General features: G+C 41.3%; 1 protein-coding gene across 3 annotated transcripts in view; it reads left to right on the top strand.

Annotated features, from left to right (window-relative positions):
- The first annotated feature begins 260 nt into the window (after positions 1-260).
- Positions 261-16,771, top strand: part of LOC147228151 (uncharacterized protein C4orf54-like) — a 52,366-nt gene continuing 35,855 nt past the window's right edge. For 2 of the 3 annotated variants that reach the window (XR_015106898.1, XR_015106897.1), the window contains exons 1-2: positions 261-4,201; positions 10,558-10,588. Coding sequence is in view for 1 of the 3 variants with exons in the window: in XM_086156385.1 (XP_086012511.1) it covers positions 362-4,177 (3,816 nt within the window). In the remaining 2 variants the exon portion in view is untranslated. Of the gene's footprint in view, positions 4,202-10,557; positions 10,804-16,771 lie in introns of those variants that run through there. The other variant, XM_086156385.1, reaches the window with a different exon arrangement.

Below are 16,771 nucleotides of genomic sequence, written 5' to 3'. Positions count from 1 at the left end.
TAACACACACACACACACACGCATATACACACTTCTCTCTCTCTCTCTCTCTCACACACACACACTTTCTCTCTCACACACGTACACACACACACCACCCCTTTCGTCACTGACACACACACACACACATCTTCTCTCTCCCACACACATACAACCCACCCACCACCCCTTTCCTCACTGGCACACACCCACACAAACACACACACACACACACACACACACACACATCCACGCGTGCGCGCTCGGACACACGCACATCCCACCCCCTCCGGCCTCGTCGCCTCTTCTCGCCTCACGGACGTCCAGAGTTTTCCGTCGCGCGTCTGGAGAAACACCTCCGGACCCCCGGAGAGCGGAGCCGATGGAAGCCGCGGAGGAAGCTCTCATTTCCCGCGATGACACCGGCCCTCACGGGAAGCTGCTCCCGGTGGAAAAGGCGAAGGAGGGCGAGGAACCGGCGGAGTCCAACTACGTGGATCTGGACATGAAACCGGACGGAGCCAAGACGGTCAAAGTGACGTTCACCGGCGACGGGAACCGGTTGTCCGTGATCAAGTACGGGGAGGAGCGCGGCACCGGGGAGGAGATCCCCGCGGAGGACGAGTGGCTTACCGGGATCGAGATCCCCTTGAATCCGCTTTCCGAGCTCTCCGACGCCGTCCATGACGCGGACATCCGCCGGGAGGATCCGGACCTCCGGTACACCGACATGTACCTGAACAGCAGGACGGAGTCGGACGACGGTGCCAGCGCGGTGCTGTCCGACCCCTGCGGCTCGGACGCGGCGGAAGACGAGTCGCACTACATCACGACGCACGAAATCCAGCTGACCGAGCTCGACCACGACGCGGATTACGACCTGGGCCGCGGTTCCAGCTGGGATTTCGAAGACGACAACCTGGTCTACCCCTTCGTGGATTACGCACCGTTCGACGGCGACGACGCGCAAGAGGGGACCCTGATCCTGGAGGGTCGGGGTTGGGCGAGGGCGCAGGCCGACGCGGGAGCCGCGCTCGTCGGCGCCGAACCGGACGAGAGCGACCTGTGCGCCAGCTCGGATGAAAGTGCGTGTAAAACCCACGCGGGGGACGAACGCATGAGGGAAATCCACTTATCCATCAAGGCGTCCACCGGGGCGCACGGCGACGGCTTCTCCTTGGTGCGCACCGGAGCGCCGGAGCGCGCAACCGGCGCGCAACCGCCGGTCGACGGGGCTCCGTATTTCATCCCGGCCCCGGGGCGTCAACACCTTGCGACCAAATTGAGAAGGAAAGACATCAACGAGTATTCCAGCGGCGCGTCCAGCTCAGTCAGCGAGCTGGACGACGCCGACAAGGAGGTGCGTAACTTAACCGCCAAATCTTTCCGAAGTTTGGCGTGTCCTTACTTCGACGCCATCAATCTCAGCACCTCCAGCGAGTCGTCCGTGTCGGAATACGGCCTCAACAAGTGGTCGGCCTACGTGGACTGGAATTACGGCGGCGTGGCGCACAAGGCCTCCGGCGCCACGGCGTCGGGCGAGCCGGGATGCGACGACGACGGGTCGGCTCGTCGGCGAGCGGCGTCTTCAGGCGGGAACCCGGAGGGGCAAGAGGTTCGTCCGAGCAAGCAGCAGCAGCAGCAGCAGCAGCAGCGGCAGCAGCAGAGCGGGGTCACGTTGAACTTCCGCTGCAACGTGGAAGCCGCCGCGGGAGCCGGGCGCTCCAAAAACGCGGGGCCTGGCGAGGTGACCGGGACCGTGTTGGCGAGAAGCGGCTGCGAGATGCAGTATCGCACGGACGGCGTCGGGCGCACGCACAAGAGGGCCATTTTCGCGTCCAGCCTGCTGAAAAACGTCATTTCCAAAAAGATGCAATTCGAGCAGGAGCGCAAAATGGAGAGGGGCGAGATCAGCGACCGACGACCCGCCGTCTCGCCGTGCTGCCAGCTGAGAGACCAAGACAGGAGCGCCGGGCGAGGCCTCCAGAGGCAGACCTCGGAATCGGGGTCGGGGTTTACGGGCAACTCCGGGGACGAGCAACCCGCCGATGAGCCGCGGGAGGCGCAGAAGCCGGACGAGGTGAAAAAGAAGGAGCCGGACGAAACTCCGAAGGCCCTGTTGAGCCACAGCGAAAGAAGCGCTTTCGATTCGTGGAAAGACGACGAACCGGACGCGCCGACCCGAAAGGAAAGCGACGACAAAGAAGAGCTGGACGCCGGCAGCATGTTGACCAAGCTCCTTTTTGTTCCGAGCTGCCGGCGTTTTTCAAAAGACGACGAGGTCACGGAGCCGTCCGTTTCGGGTCCTCCGCAGAAATCGCTCCAAACCGACAACGCCGACGGAGGCAAAGAAGACTTGGAAAGGGGCGCCAAAGCACCGGGGATAAAGATTTGCCTGAGGAGCGTGAAAGAAAACAAAGGTTGCACGCTTAACATCGCCAACCTTTTGACTCCCAAAATCAGTTTCAACAGCGTCAACACCTTCCGGGCGGCGGCGGCGGCGGCGGCGGCGGCGGCGGCGGGGGACACGAAATACCACATTTTGTCCGCGTCGGATAAAATCCCGAACTTTACCGTCAGGGACGTGAGGGAAACCAAATGCAAGTTTCAGACGCCGATTTATCGCGTCAGGGATGTGCGGAAACTCGTGAAGAGCTCGTATCCCTTTGTGTCTTTGGACGGGAGCGACGGGAAGGCGGCGGGTGAAAGTGTCGACGAGAAGGCTAAAAAAGAACCGGCGAAGAACGCGTTACCTTCTCCTATCGTGATTAAGTGTCAATCGGTGAAAACCGACGGGAAACCGCGGACGGAGGAGGCGTCCCGGAAACAAACCGAAGCGGACGCACCGTCCGAGACGTCCCGGAGCGAAAGCAAACCTGTCGCCGGAGGGCGCGCCGTCGTGGCGAAGAAGCTCAACCTCGACCAGCCGGAGACGCAAACGGTCGCGGAGAAGCAGCCGAAACAACGACAGGAGAAGTTTCTCGGCGAGACGGCCGAGAGGAGATTCGAGCCTAAGATACCCAAACAGGCGGCGTTGGAGAAACTCAAAGCCGCGGTGAAAACGATGGAGCAGCTTTACGTTTTCGACAGAAACGAATGGAAGCGTAAATCCCAAGCGCCGCGACCCGTCACCGACAGCCACGTGCTTTCGCTGATCGCCAGCGAGGAGCAGGGGGTCGAGGAACCGGACGGAAACGAAGGGTCGCCGAGCATCATACGCGTTCCTTACGACGACGACGACACTTTCAAAACGCAAGGCGAAACGTTCAGCGACAAGAGCGTCGTTCAGTTTGACGGCAACAAGGCGAAAAGCTCGGAGACTCCGCCCGCTCCCGTCTCGGTGAAAATAGAGAAAATAGAGGAGTCGGAGAAGGGGAAGGTCAGCCCGGCGACCGTCACGCACGGCGGCTCGGACGCCGAAAACTACTTAGCCATACCGGGCTACACGAGTGAAATCCAAGTGCTGAAACGAGACCCCGCGTCCGAAGAGGCGATCCAGCGAGAAAAGAGGTCGGCGCGGAAAACGTCTCCGCTGATCATGGAGTACGCGAATTCCGCTCTCTATCGCCCCCCGGTGGCGGCGTCCCAAACACAGCAGGTGATGTGTTTCTCCCCCCCCATCGCTCCCGCGAGAGAGACGGTCCAACACACTCAGCGCAAGATGCTCTTGGATCCAACCACGGGACATTATTATCTGGTCGACACGCCCGTACAGGCGACCACCAAGCGACTGTTCGACCCGGAGACGGGGCGATACGTGGACGTACCCCATTCGCCGGTGGCTCCGGTCACACCCGTCACCCCGGTGCCTCTCGCTTTACCCCCCCTGGCCGTGAGTCCCGGAGCGTACGCGCCCACGTACGTGATCTACCCGGGGTTCGTCCCCTCGCCGACCCTGGCGACCCAGGCGCCGTTGCCCCGGTCGCCGGGTCTGTCCGACGACGCGGTCGGGGAGAAACTGAAAAACCCAAGGAGTCCCGCCGCCGGTATCACCGCGGAGGCCGCCTACTACAACGCGACCGGAGAGACTCCGCACAGGTCGCTGCCCGTGAGTCTGAGACACGTGACGGGTCAAGGGAGCGCGGCGGGCGGCGACAGGAAGCCCATCATCAGTATCACGACGCAACAAGGTCCAAGAATCATCGCCCCGCCTTCCTTCGACGGAACAACGATGAGCTTCGTAGTGGAGCATCGGTGACCAAGAAAATGTCTCATTGCACATGTAAGTTGAAACATTTCAGGACTAAAACTTTAAATTAGGAGCCGGTTACTCGATATCAGACCATATCAGGCCTTTAAGACATCGATAGAATCCTTCGGTGTATTTCATTTTTAAATCGTAAGATTTAGGCACCTCCGGTACCTAGTTTTTATTCCGACAGGTGTGTGTTGAGCCTCATTTTGTAATAAACGTCCAAAATGTACTAACTTTTTCATTTCATTTTGTAATAAAGCCGCATTTTGTAATAAACTGCCCCAATGCATTTTGTAATAGATTTTGGCGCATTATGTAAAAAGTTATTACATATTGAGAAGATTATTGCAAAATGCACTTGCAACTTTTTTATTCTCTCGGAAATGTAATAACATGGTGCATTATTTAATAACAATTCTAAAGCATAGTTTATTTGTTTGTTAATTGTATTTTATTTTACTTCAAATATATATATATATATATATATAATATTATATATTATATTTTATTTGTATTTCTTATTCTCCCTCCTTCCCACTATTATCTATTATTGTTATGTTTTACTTGAATCTCTGGCACAACAATTTCCTTCGGGATAAATAAAGATGTTCTTATTCTTATTCTTATTCTTATTCTTATTCTTATTCTTATTCTTATTCTTATTCTTATTCTTATTCTTATTCTTATTCTTATTCTTAAAGTATTTGTAAAAGCTAGGCCTATTATTAGTATCACTGTATTAGCCTAGTAGCAGTACTTAGCAATTACTATCAGTACACTATTCAAAGGTTGCATTAACAGAGAATATTCTAGAAATTCCATGTTATTACATTTCCTAGAGAATAAAAAAGTTGCAAGTGCATTTTGTAATAATCTTCTCAAAATGTAATAACTTATTACATGATGCGGCAAAATTTATTACAAAATGCGTAGGGGCAGTTTATTACAAAATGTGTCAGTTTATTAAAAAATGCGGCTAAATTACAAAATGAAATGAAAAAGTGATTACATTTTATTAGTTATTACATTCCAACCGTTGTCCAAAAACAGTTCCCTATATTGCGCAGATATGGCACGACCAGAATATATAAGTATTTTTCCATATATTATATAGAAATTATATTTTCAGTGTTTGTAATTTGAATACACAGACAGAAACCGCTAAGGATAAAGTATCGCTTTTTATTTCTAAATGAATAACCCATTCACTTTGCTTGATTGAAGAGAAAAATAAATCAAAAGCACAAGAAGGAATTGCTGCAAAATGGATTTTATGCTGTAAGAAAACCAAAAAACTATCTGTTAAGTCAGTTTAATTTATTGTTAAAGTTATAACACCGTAGTTAATGAAAGACATGTTCTCCCAAAGAGTAGACGCAACAAATTGGTAACAGGGAAAAGCACTTTTATATGTGTTTATCCTTGAATAAACAAGAATTCAATGAGCGATGGATAGCTACAATTATGATACATTAAAATATAAATAAGTGTTGAAATTTGAGGATTTTTTTTTTTTTTTTTAATTCAAAAATCATTTAATCTGACCAGTTTTAAAAGCCTTATGCAGGAATTAAATGAAGCGGTTTGAGAAAAATAAATACTTTTTTGAATTGGTAGAGCAGCGACAAAGAATTTATGCAAAATGAAATGTTTCTGGTGACTGAATTTTCAGGTTCCCCGATTAAAGTGTATTCCAGCGTTGAAATTTGAATAAAAAAAGTGTTACTTCTTTTTTTTCAATTTCCCTCATTTTAAAAGTCTAATACAGGTGTAAATGGTTTGACTTAGAGGTTCCATCTTTGAAAAAAAATGCAGAAAAATTAATTCAATTTTTAATCTGAAGCATTGATTAAGGAATTGCTGCAAAATGGATTGAATCTGTAAAAAAAATATATATATATATTTTAAAAATGTTTTCGTTTTAGTCATAACACATGGACGTTACAAATCGACATAAAAAAAGCACTATTTTTCTGTTTTCTTTTTGCTGTTTCCTTGCTTGCGATTTAAATATTTGAATTTTTGCGGCATTCTATTTCAACGTTAAAATCATTAATGGTCATATTATTTTGAGTGTAATCATCCATACAAAATCAAACAAAAAGAAAAAAAATAAGGAGTTTCTAAATTCACTAAATTCACTTAATTATTGAATGAAAATACATGTTAAAATATTAAATGAAAATTGTTTGGCAGGCAGAATAAGAAAAAGCAAAAATGCCCAAGTCTGCTCTAAGTTGCGCTTTTCTAAAAGAAAAATAACTTGCCATGAATTTTAGTATACTGATCATAATTTCCAAAATGCCATATTCGTTTATTTATTTAAGATTCCAAACAGGATCATCAGCAAAACTATCAATTTGAGACGAGATACGTCTGTTTTTTACTCAACTGAAAATTAAATAAATTTGTTAACCCTGTTAAAATAATACGCTAGAACATGTTTATACAGAAAATAAAGGGATTCATTTCTTGTAATTTTTTATTCTATTTTACTGTTGCTTTCTTTGGGGAATTTTCGATTTTGGAGACTTTCTTCAGGTCTTCACCGAACTGAGATAATATTTACGCAATTCACATAATTTAATCTGCGTATTTTCTATATTATGATTTTTTTTCTACACGATGATTTCGGCATGTCGGGTCATTTTTTTTCTACGTTTGATCAAGATTTTTTTTTTTTTTTTTTTTTCAACTTTTATTTTAAGGTTGAACTGCTTCTTTAATGGGATAACAAATGGCGGATGAAGCCAATTTAACATTCTCTTTAAATTGAATTTTATTTAACGTGACCTACTTTTGTGATTAATGCTGATATAATGCTGGTACTCACACTTGTTATTTTACATCTTTTTGGCGTGTTTCTAAAGCAAGGGTTCAGCGCTGTCGCTTTAGCTGCGGCATGTCAGCGTTAATAGACATGCAGTAGCTTCATGACAGGTTATCCGACCCCGTCGAGCTCCGCCGTTGCATGCTGGGAGATTCTTAGCCGTTCGCCTGGAGCGAGTTGGTCGAGTTCCCTTTATTCTGCATTACACATCGCCGGGCTATTTTGATAGTGTGAGACAAGTTTGTTTACATGGTTTATTCTTGGGTTAGAAGTCAGAGGAAACTATTCCACTCCGTGACACTTAACATCAAGTTATTCTTAATAAATGGCCCTTGTTTATCTCAGGAAACCAAGTGGACACCAGTTCTTAACAAGTATATTAGATATAAACAAATGTGCGCAACTGCCGAAACAATGCTAACCCTACCTACTCCTATTTTATATGGTCTATCCTCTTCAGAAACATTTATATAAGAATACATATGAGATTAAGATTATTTACCTTTTCATATTAATCTAAAGATAATATCAATATTTTAATAACATTAATCATATAATAGTTAAATAATTTAGTATAATAATGTAAATACAACAACAACAATAATATATGATATTAATAATATGATACTTTAGATTTATATGAATATTTATCAATATTTATTATATTTATATGTAAATAATATATATGCTTTATATTTATATATTATTTATATCTTTTAATAAAAAATATATTTTTTGCATTTATAATATATTTGATATTAATTTCACATTAACGTCAAGCTGTTTTGACAGTAATATGTATCCAAAAAAAACTTAAAGAAATGTAGTGAATGAGCCACTCTTTTTGCCACAAACCAAGGAAAAGTTTGTTTTTCAGTCATTTCATACATAAAAAATGTTTTTTTTTTAATTAGTGGATAATAACGTGTTGATACTTTTTCAAAAACATTAAAAACTGAAAGCTAAGACAATGTGGAAAATATGCAAAAAAAAAAAAAAGAATATAATTGGATTTTAAATCAGTGAACAATGAATACCACACATTGGCAAAATGTACACGCAAATTGGCACGAGCTGTTTAAATATGTGCATTTAAAGAGGTCGCACACTGCAATGTTGTCATCGCCATGCTTTAGTTTGACACATGGCATAACTGGAACTAATAAAAACAATGGCGCTTTATACATATAATTAGCAAAACAGACAGACAGTAGCTTTCAGTCTGGCGTAATCTGTATATATTCACGCAATTTGCGGGTAAAACTGAGGGAAGTGGTCAGTGTGAATGGACCTTTGCAATATATTAAAGACGTATTTCGTCCTGGGGCATTAGGTTGACTTGTTGAAGACCTTTTAAATATCGTTCATGATATTCAAATTTCTTCAACCGGCTTTTCAAAACGGCCTAATTTGATGTCAAGGGGGCCGGACCAGTAAAATCATTACCTAGAAGTAACACTAAGCCCAAATGTTTCCTTTGTTTTAGTGTAAAGGAGGTAAACAGATAAATTATAAAAATCTTTATATGTAATGAACTATTCCTCTTAAAAATACATGATAAAATAATATTAAAAAAAGAATCGAAAAAATTACACCCTAAAAAAATTGTTGAGTTAAAAGAGAAAATCTTGTCACTGTGGTAAAACTTGCCACTAGAATTTATTAGAAAATTGATTGTTAGCATGTATAATAGGAGGTATAATGTTTACAAGGCTAATGGTGCCGATTCTGGTTATTAAATTAAAGTTTTTAATTTTGCCCTTTTTTTTTTTTTTCCTAACATTTTTTGTGATTTGCATAGAAATAAGAAAAAAGAAGATCATTTTAATATGTATAAAAGGACGTATAATGTTTACAAGTCTATTCCGGTTATTAAATCAATCGATTTAATTTTGCCCTTTTTTTTTTGTTATCGTTTTTTGCGTCGTTTTTTTTTAATGGAAATAAGAAAAGAACAATGTGACTAGATGTTTTTTCATCAAAAAATCCTTTTCAAATTTTGAAGCAAAATTGCCAAGTTACTTTTCAATGTTGTTATTTTTCAAACCCACTTTATAAAACACAAAGATCCTGATTCCCGGCGGGAAAAATATCGTTCCGAGGGCCACAACTGGCCCGCGGGCTACGAGTCCAAGACCCCTTTGCTCCAGCATGTGCGGGCAATAATGTAACACTCTGAGCCTGAGGGATTCGTGTCTAAGTGCACGGCAGGCAGGGGGGTTGTGCACAGGGTTTTTCGTAGTGGTGTTAAGTGCAACAAGTGTGTGTGTGTGTGTGTGTGTGGCTGATGGTAGGGGGGGGGCGGATACAGCCTGGCTAGTGATGCAGGAGAGGAAAAGGTCAGGTCAATGTAAAGTATTTGTTGTGCTGATGCAGGGAGAGGACAGCTGCTCTGAGAGATCAGATGCTGCGGCTGCTCTGGCTTGGAGGCGAGTCCGCGGGGCTGAGATGGGTCAACTTTTTATAGACCCCTCCCCCCCCCGAGGTTTCTTCCTCAGCGTGGAGAGATGGAGGTGGCGAGCGCTGCCTTTACCTAGACCAGGGGTCGGCAACCTTTAACACCCATTTTGCCATTTGGAACCGGTTTCCACGGAAAAGGAAAAGAAAACACTGGGAGCCGCAAATAATTTTTGCCGTCTAAAATAAAGGTATCACTGTGTGTGTTGCTTTTTATTACCTTTACACTTTGTACACTGCTCAAAAAAATAAAGGGAACACTTAAAAAGTTCTAAATGAATGAAATATTCTTATGAAATACTTTGCTCTTTACACAGTTGAATGTGCTGACGACAAAATCACACAAAAATGATCAATGGAAATCAATTGTATCAACCCATGGAGGTCTGGATTAGGAATCACACTCAAAATTAAAGTGTAAAAACAAACTCCAGGCGGATCCAACTGTGATGTCATGTCCTTAAAACAAGTCAAAATGAATCTGTGTTGCTTCAACACTATGATTTCACAGAAGTGTGATTGACTTGGAGTTACTTTGTGTTGTTCAAGTGTTCCCTTTATTTTTTTTGAGCAGTATATAAACAAGTGTGTAGCGTGTTGCAGAGAAAATTAAATTTCATTTTTATGGAAGGGAACACATTTTGAACATTTTGAGCTTTGGGTTTTCAGAGCATGTAGCGTACCCTTGACCTGAATTTTAGAAATAAATTGGGGAAAAAAAAATCCCTGTCAGTAAACAATAAAAACAAATATTTGGAAAATATCTTCTTAATGGGACTCAGCATCTGCAAATCGGCTTCCGTGAGTGTGAAGGTTATTTTGAGCGAAATAATAAATATAATTTTATTTTAATATTTCAACATCACAATAATCGTCCAACTTAGAACTAAAATTAAAAAAAAAGGAACTAAAACAAATAAAATAAATATTAATCAATTAAATCAACTAAATATTTAGAATTACTTTCCCAAGCCACTCAGTGCCACGGGTTGCCGACCCCTGACCGATACGTAAACAAATTGAGATACATCCCCCTCCCCCCGCCGGACCTCGCATTGCAAAGTCAAATTTCACTTTTCTTCTTTTTCACTTCCAGAACAACTTCACCGAGAAGTGCACCGTTCACCGTAAGTGCAGTTTTCACCCCCAACCTCCACACACACACACACACACACACACACACACACACCCCGACTCCAAAACCATTCGACGTATTCGCCCCGGACACCGACAGCAACTTCTTCCACCATTCTCTGCTGCTGCTGCTGTTTAGCCCCTCGGCAGATGTGACTGTACTCTGTATGCATTGCAGCACTTTTTAGAATAAACCAATGGCCTCACATCCGCTGGCTGATGCTCTGCTGTGTTGCCTTATGAATCCGCTTTGTAATACTTTCCATTCAGCGGCCGGTCAGATTTTTTTCACTGCAAAACATCTTTTCAGAGGTTTTTTCTGTCTGCGTTTTTTTTTTTTTTTGCTACACTTTAAATCAGGGGTCTCAGATTCGCGGCCCTCGGAACAATATTTTGTGCCCCCCCCCCCCCCCCCGCCTGAAATCAAATCGCCGGCGCGTTTTTTTTTTTTTTTTTTTTTTTTACATACATCTGGGGGTTTCCAAAAAAGAAGAAAAAAAAAAAAATTGAAAAAAAGAATTGAAAAAGTAACTTTGCTATGTATTTTTTGCTTCAAAATTTGAAAACAAAATGATTTTTTTTTGATGAAAAAATGTCAATTGACATGGTTAAAACAATCTTTTCTTTTCTTATTTCTATAAAAAAAAAAACGATAGCAAAAAAAATAAATAAATAACAGGCAAAATTAAAAAGATTGATTTAATAATCAGAATAGCCCCCATTAGCCTTGTAAACATTATACTTCCTCTTATACATGCTAACAATCGATCTTATAAATTGATTCTAGTGCCAAAATTTTTTAAGATTTTCTCTTTTAACTCAACAATATTTTCAGGGTGTAATTTCATCAATTCTTTTTTTAATATTCTGTTTTAATATAAATTCGTCATGTATTTTTTTAGAGGAACAGTTCATTACATATAAAGATTTTATTATTAACCCATTTACCTCCTTTACACTAAATCAAAGGAAAAAAATTGAACTTTGTGTTACTTCTAGGTAATGATTTTACCGATCTGGCAAAATTTGGCCCCCGGACCAAAATGAGTTTGACACCCCTGCTTTAAATCAAAAGACTTTGTCCTGATGTTCAAAACAAGACTATGCAATCATTGAAGGAAGAACCAAAAAAGCCTTTCTCGTTTAACAAGCACACAAATTCCACACACAAAGGGAAATATCCTTCCACGTAGCCGTAGCAATAGATATTATTGATCTGTATTGATATGACACATCAGCCATGTCTGCCACTGTGTAAATGACAAAGCGTCCATGTTGTTGAGGAAGGCAGGAGATGTTTTCCGATCCAGGGTCTCCATGGTAGAACAAGTCGGGATCAGAAACGATGCTCGTTGTGGGAGCAAGTAAATAATCTGCTGCTGGATCTCATTGACGAAGGAAACCATTGCGCTAAAAAAAGATTGGTCGATTAGTCCATTTTAGCGAAGACCTTTTGGCCAAAATGTCTTCTACTCAGTCCTGATGAGCCCATATTTGGTCTTGAATGATAGTGTTGAATCAAGGTAACTAAGGCTTCTTAAAGAGGCTCCATCACAACAGTCCGCTAGTTTATCTCCGTTTGATTATATTTGGGTCCCGTCTGGCACGCTTAAAAGTTGCCATAAACATAAGTGAGTTCCCGACTCGTTGCATTTGGGGCGTTATCCGGCCCGCCGACGCCTACAGAGACCCAAGCCAAGTACGGCTTAGTACATCTGAGTGACCGTTAGTCCACGTGCCATCCAGTGCCTTAACTGTGTGTAAAGCACTACAAGTGAATCAAGCTTCCGTGTAAGGTAGCAGGGGCACATCTTGTGCTCGGAGTTAGTGTACGTTGAGGAAAAAGGCTGTTTTCGCCCAGGAAAAGAACAGTTAACTGTTTGAAGGACTATTTTGAGGAACTCCTTGACTGGACGGACACCTCGTCTACGGGGCAGTGCCGTAAGGGCCACCTGGTGGGCACATCTTGTGCTCGGGGTTAGTTTACGTTGAGGAAAAAGGCTGTTTTTGCCCAGGAAAAGAACAGTTAACTGTTTGAAGGACTATTTTGAGGAACTCCTTGACTGGACGGACACCTCGTCTACGGGGCAGTGCCGTAAGGGCCACCTGGTGGGCATATCTTGTGCTCGGGGTTAGTTTACGTCGAGGAAAAAGGCTGTTTTTGCCCAGGAAAAGAACAGTTAACTGTTTGAAGGACTATTTTGAGGAACTCCTTGACTGGACGGACACCTCGCCTACGGGGCAGTGCCGTAAGGGCCACCTGGTGGGCACATCTTGTGCTCGGGGTTAGTTTACGTTGAGGAAAAAGGCTGTTTTTGCCCAGGAAAAGAACAGTTAACTGTTTGAAGGACTATTTTGAGGAACTCCTTGACTGGACGGACACCTCATCTACGGGACAGTGCCGCAAGGGCCACCCAGTCTTCTGCTGAAACCAAGAGGATGCCGGACTTTGTCGGGTTAATATCGGTGGCCTAGGGATAGAGTCTGTGAGCCGGCAGAGCAAATATGGTCTTGGTAACTTCTAGTTCCAAATGGTTTCTGCCAGGACACAATTGAAAGAGGGAGTCCAAAAATCCAAGGAAATGTCAACACGGCATTATCCGTCAGATTGGCCACTTTCTACGCAAAGATTACAAAGTTTTGCTGCAAATCCCACAGATGACTTAAAATGAGTATAACATATAGACATTCTTCAGTTTTTCTAAGGACAGGGACCATTTGTCTGCAATGAATGTCACGTTTTAAACCACCTCATCATTTCTCTCACACTCAAACCCATGAGAACACAAACTAACACGCCTGTATGTTTTTCCAAAAATATTCCCCTCGAGTAAACATTAGTCAAATAATAGATTTCCGACATTGCTGTGTAGGATAACACCACCCTAAATATAATATTCCCAAATTCACCAAATCATTTCCAAATGTTTACATGCCAACAGTTCAAGTTGACAGCTGATTTTTCTATATCATCTGTATCACAAAATGCTGCTAATACCTGCACAATCTTAGGCCTGTATGAAGGAGTGTACGTTTATATTGTGAAAGGGCACATTTTGAGTGTCATGCTTAGAAGATAATCGAATTAGCACAGCACGTGTTGCCGAGACGAAGCGGACTCTGGTTCGACGGCGCACCGAGGTCAGTAGTTCCTCGGTAGATTTGTGCTCGGTGAGCCAGTGGCAGCTTAGATGTTTAGGGGATCACTTCCTCTATCGATGTTGGTTTATTTTACACTTTTGTGTAATGAGACGGGAGTTAGTATGCGTGCGTCCGAATGTGTCTGCGCTTGTGGTTGTTAGTTATGCACGGCATTTCGGCATTCTGCACAAGGAGGAGTCGTGTTACTTCAGTGTAGACACACAGTACATGTGTTGGGTGTGTCTTTCATAACACAGCAGTGTCCATTTATCTCGTGTAAACCCCCCTTTTTTTTTTTAATTTTAATGTTTTTTCCTTAAGTCATTTCTTTTTACCGGTCCTGCCAGCAGCCCGTGCAGGAGCTGCTGTAACTAAACAAGTTTTAAAAATATATATATTTAAGTCATTTGGAGCTGCTGGTCAGTCTATTTGCCACACTTCTGTAAAATTCATATAGTTATGCCTGTGCTAAGAAACTTTATTTTAATTGGCCCTATGAATGAATTTCATTGTAAGTGATGTGAATTTATGCAGTGATTTGGAAAGATTTGTTATTGATCGTGCGGTAGATCAGACACGGGTTGCTCTTCAGCGCAACTTCATGTATCATGAATGCATTTGTAGCTTAAATGTTACATAAAAATTTGTACGTGTAATTCAATTTTTTTTTTCCTTTTTTTTTTTTTTTTTCTTAATCTTAGTACTTTCGATTGTCATTTCAAATGAATTTGCCGCCTGTGAGGCATTTGGGAGATGTGCAAGTAAAATCATTATCTATTGATATTAAAAAAAGTAAATTATGTTTGTATATAAAGTACATACACACACACACACACACATATGTATACAGACAGATAAACGTCAATGTCTGCTGGTCCAAAATGTGAGGTATAATATTGCTACCTCCCCAACGTAAATTTAGATATTAATTTTATAATAAGAATTTCAAAAGAATTGAAAGTCTGCTCGTTCAACCCTTTTTTTTTTTTTTTTTTTTATAATTTCATCAGATGTGTGTTTGACCTGCAAGTTATTTACAAAACTTGATTCAGATTTAAAGTAGCACATTTTGAATTTACATATCATGCAACCCTGTGAAGAATAATGGAAGTCAAAGCTTTAGATTTCACGCTCCATCCAGCGAACCTCTTGTCCGAAACATTTTATGAACATAAACTCATACATACCTTTTTATCCTTTGCAAATTTTCAGTCTGTTGTATGATCTTTATCTGTGAAATTTTATTTTCTTAATGCACTTCGATTGGAACACTGACAGCAATGAATGGCTGCAAACTTTGATTTAGTCAGAGAATAACTTTTTTTTTTTTTTTTTTTTGAATGCCCCACCCCCAAATATTAATTGTTACATAGAAAATTTGTTTTCATGCCCTTCAACAAACCCAGTGACCTTGAGTTTGAACGGGAGAAACAGACTGAATCGACGCTTGATGCTGTTTAAGGAAAAGATGGTGATGAGAATGTGAGACGGTTCGGGATACGTTGCAGATCTGATTGTCACGAGGAAATGTGGATCTACTGTATTTAAACACGTGTGGCTGTTTAGTAAGACGGCTATACATAATGTCAGCTGTGCCACGTGGCAACACCAGGGGGTCAGAGGTCAGGATGACAGCGGGAAGATACTTTAAAAGCGGAAGTAAATGCTGTGTTAGCACATACGTGCCTGAATATGAAGAATGAATGTAAAGTAGACCGACAAGCCTACTTGAAATTGCAATAAATTCAAAACAGCAAGCAACATAAAGATGTTTGTGTCTGTTAATTCTTTGTCCCCCTCTGAAATGCGCCTTTGGATGGCTCAGAAAATGTATCAAAGAGGTGAAAAACTGAGAAAATAAATTGAGAAACAACACAAGTGGAGAGTCATCTGGATATTATTTATTCAAATGAAAAATAAGTAAATAAATATATTTATATATTGAAATGTATTTCAATATATAAATATATTACATATTTATTTATATAATCAAACAAACCTGGAAGACAAAATGGATGTATAATTAACTAAAAAGTTATTATAATAAAATGTATTATATCATAAAACAATTATTATGTTATCATTTCATAAGTATCATTATAAAATAATAATTATAATGATTGTTTAATTGTAATCTCAAAATTATAATTACAATCATTATGTAATTAAAATCATAATATATATATAATTATTACTTGATGATTATTATCTATAATAATTATTTTATTATTATTTATCATTTGATTATATCATATTATAATAACATTATTATATTATTATTCTATAATAATTATTATAAAATAATCATTTTAATTATTTTTTCATTGTAATTATAATAGATATAATTCTCATTAAATAATAGTTATTATAGTAATTATTATTTACAATAATAACCATTATAAATATAATTATTATAAATAATATTTTCTATAAATAATTATTTATAATAATTATCATTTATAATAATTATTTTCGTATTATTTTATAATTATAATATTATAATAAAAGTTTGTATTATTTTCTTGTCATGTTTTCTATCCATCACATGGTTGTTGTTTTTTTTTTTTAGCTTCCAATGCAACAGTCCTTTTTCCACCTTTGAAAGAACACGCTTCACTCGTTCATCCTTTAACGCCCGTATTACATTTTGATCACTCCGGTTATGAAAACTTGATAAATGGTAAGGGTCAAAGGGAATCGAACCAATGTCCACCAGCCGAAGAAGTCATTTGGCGTCTGCCAGTGCAAGGTTAGCTCTGGTGACACTGAAACATCACCCAGCCAAGGCTTAAGTTTAACCTGACAGTTTGCTGCTGTGTTTACTTGGTTGCCATGGATGCAGTGAGACTGGCAGACACTGGTTTGCCCCCAGCTGCTCTCTGTGTTTTTTTAAAGAATCTACATTAAAACCCAGTTGTTGTGTTGGGATGCCAGTCAGGGCTCTGATGTCACAACTGCGACACAGAGAAAGCCAAGATTTATTTCCTCACCTGGAACAACAGCGCTGTGTGTGAGTGTGTGTGTGTATTTGCGCC

This window comes from Fistularia commersonii, chromosome 12 (assembly GCF_037954325.1).
Source record: "Fistularia commersonii isolate RoL2024-O1a breed Wild chromosome 12, RoL_Fcom_v1.0, whole genome shotgun sequence".
Classification (NCBI taxonomy): domain Eukaryota; kingdom Metazoa; phylum Chordata; class Actinopteri; order Syngnathiformes; family Fistulariidae; genus Fistularia; species Fistularia commersonii.
This window is presented reverse-complemented; position numbering and strand designations above follow the sequence as displayed.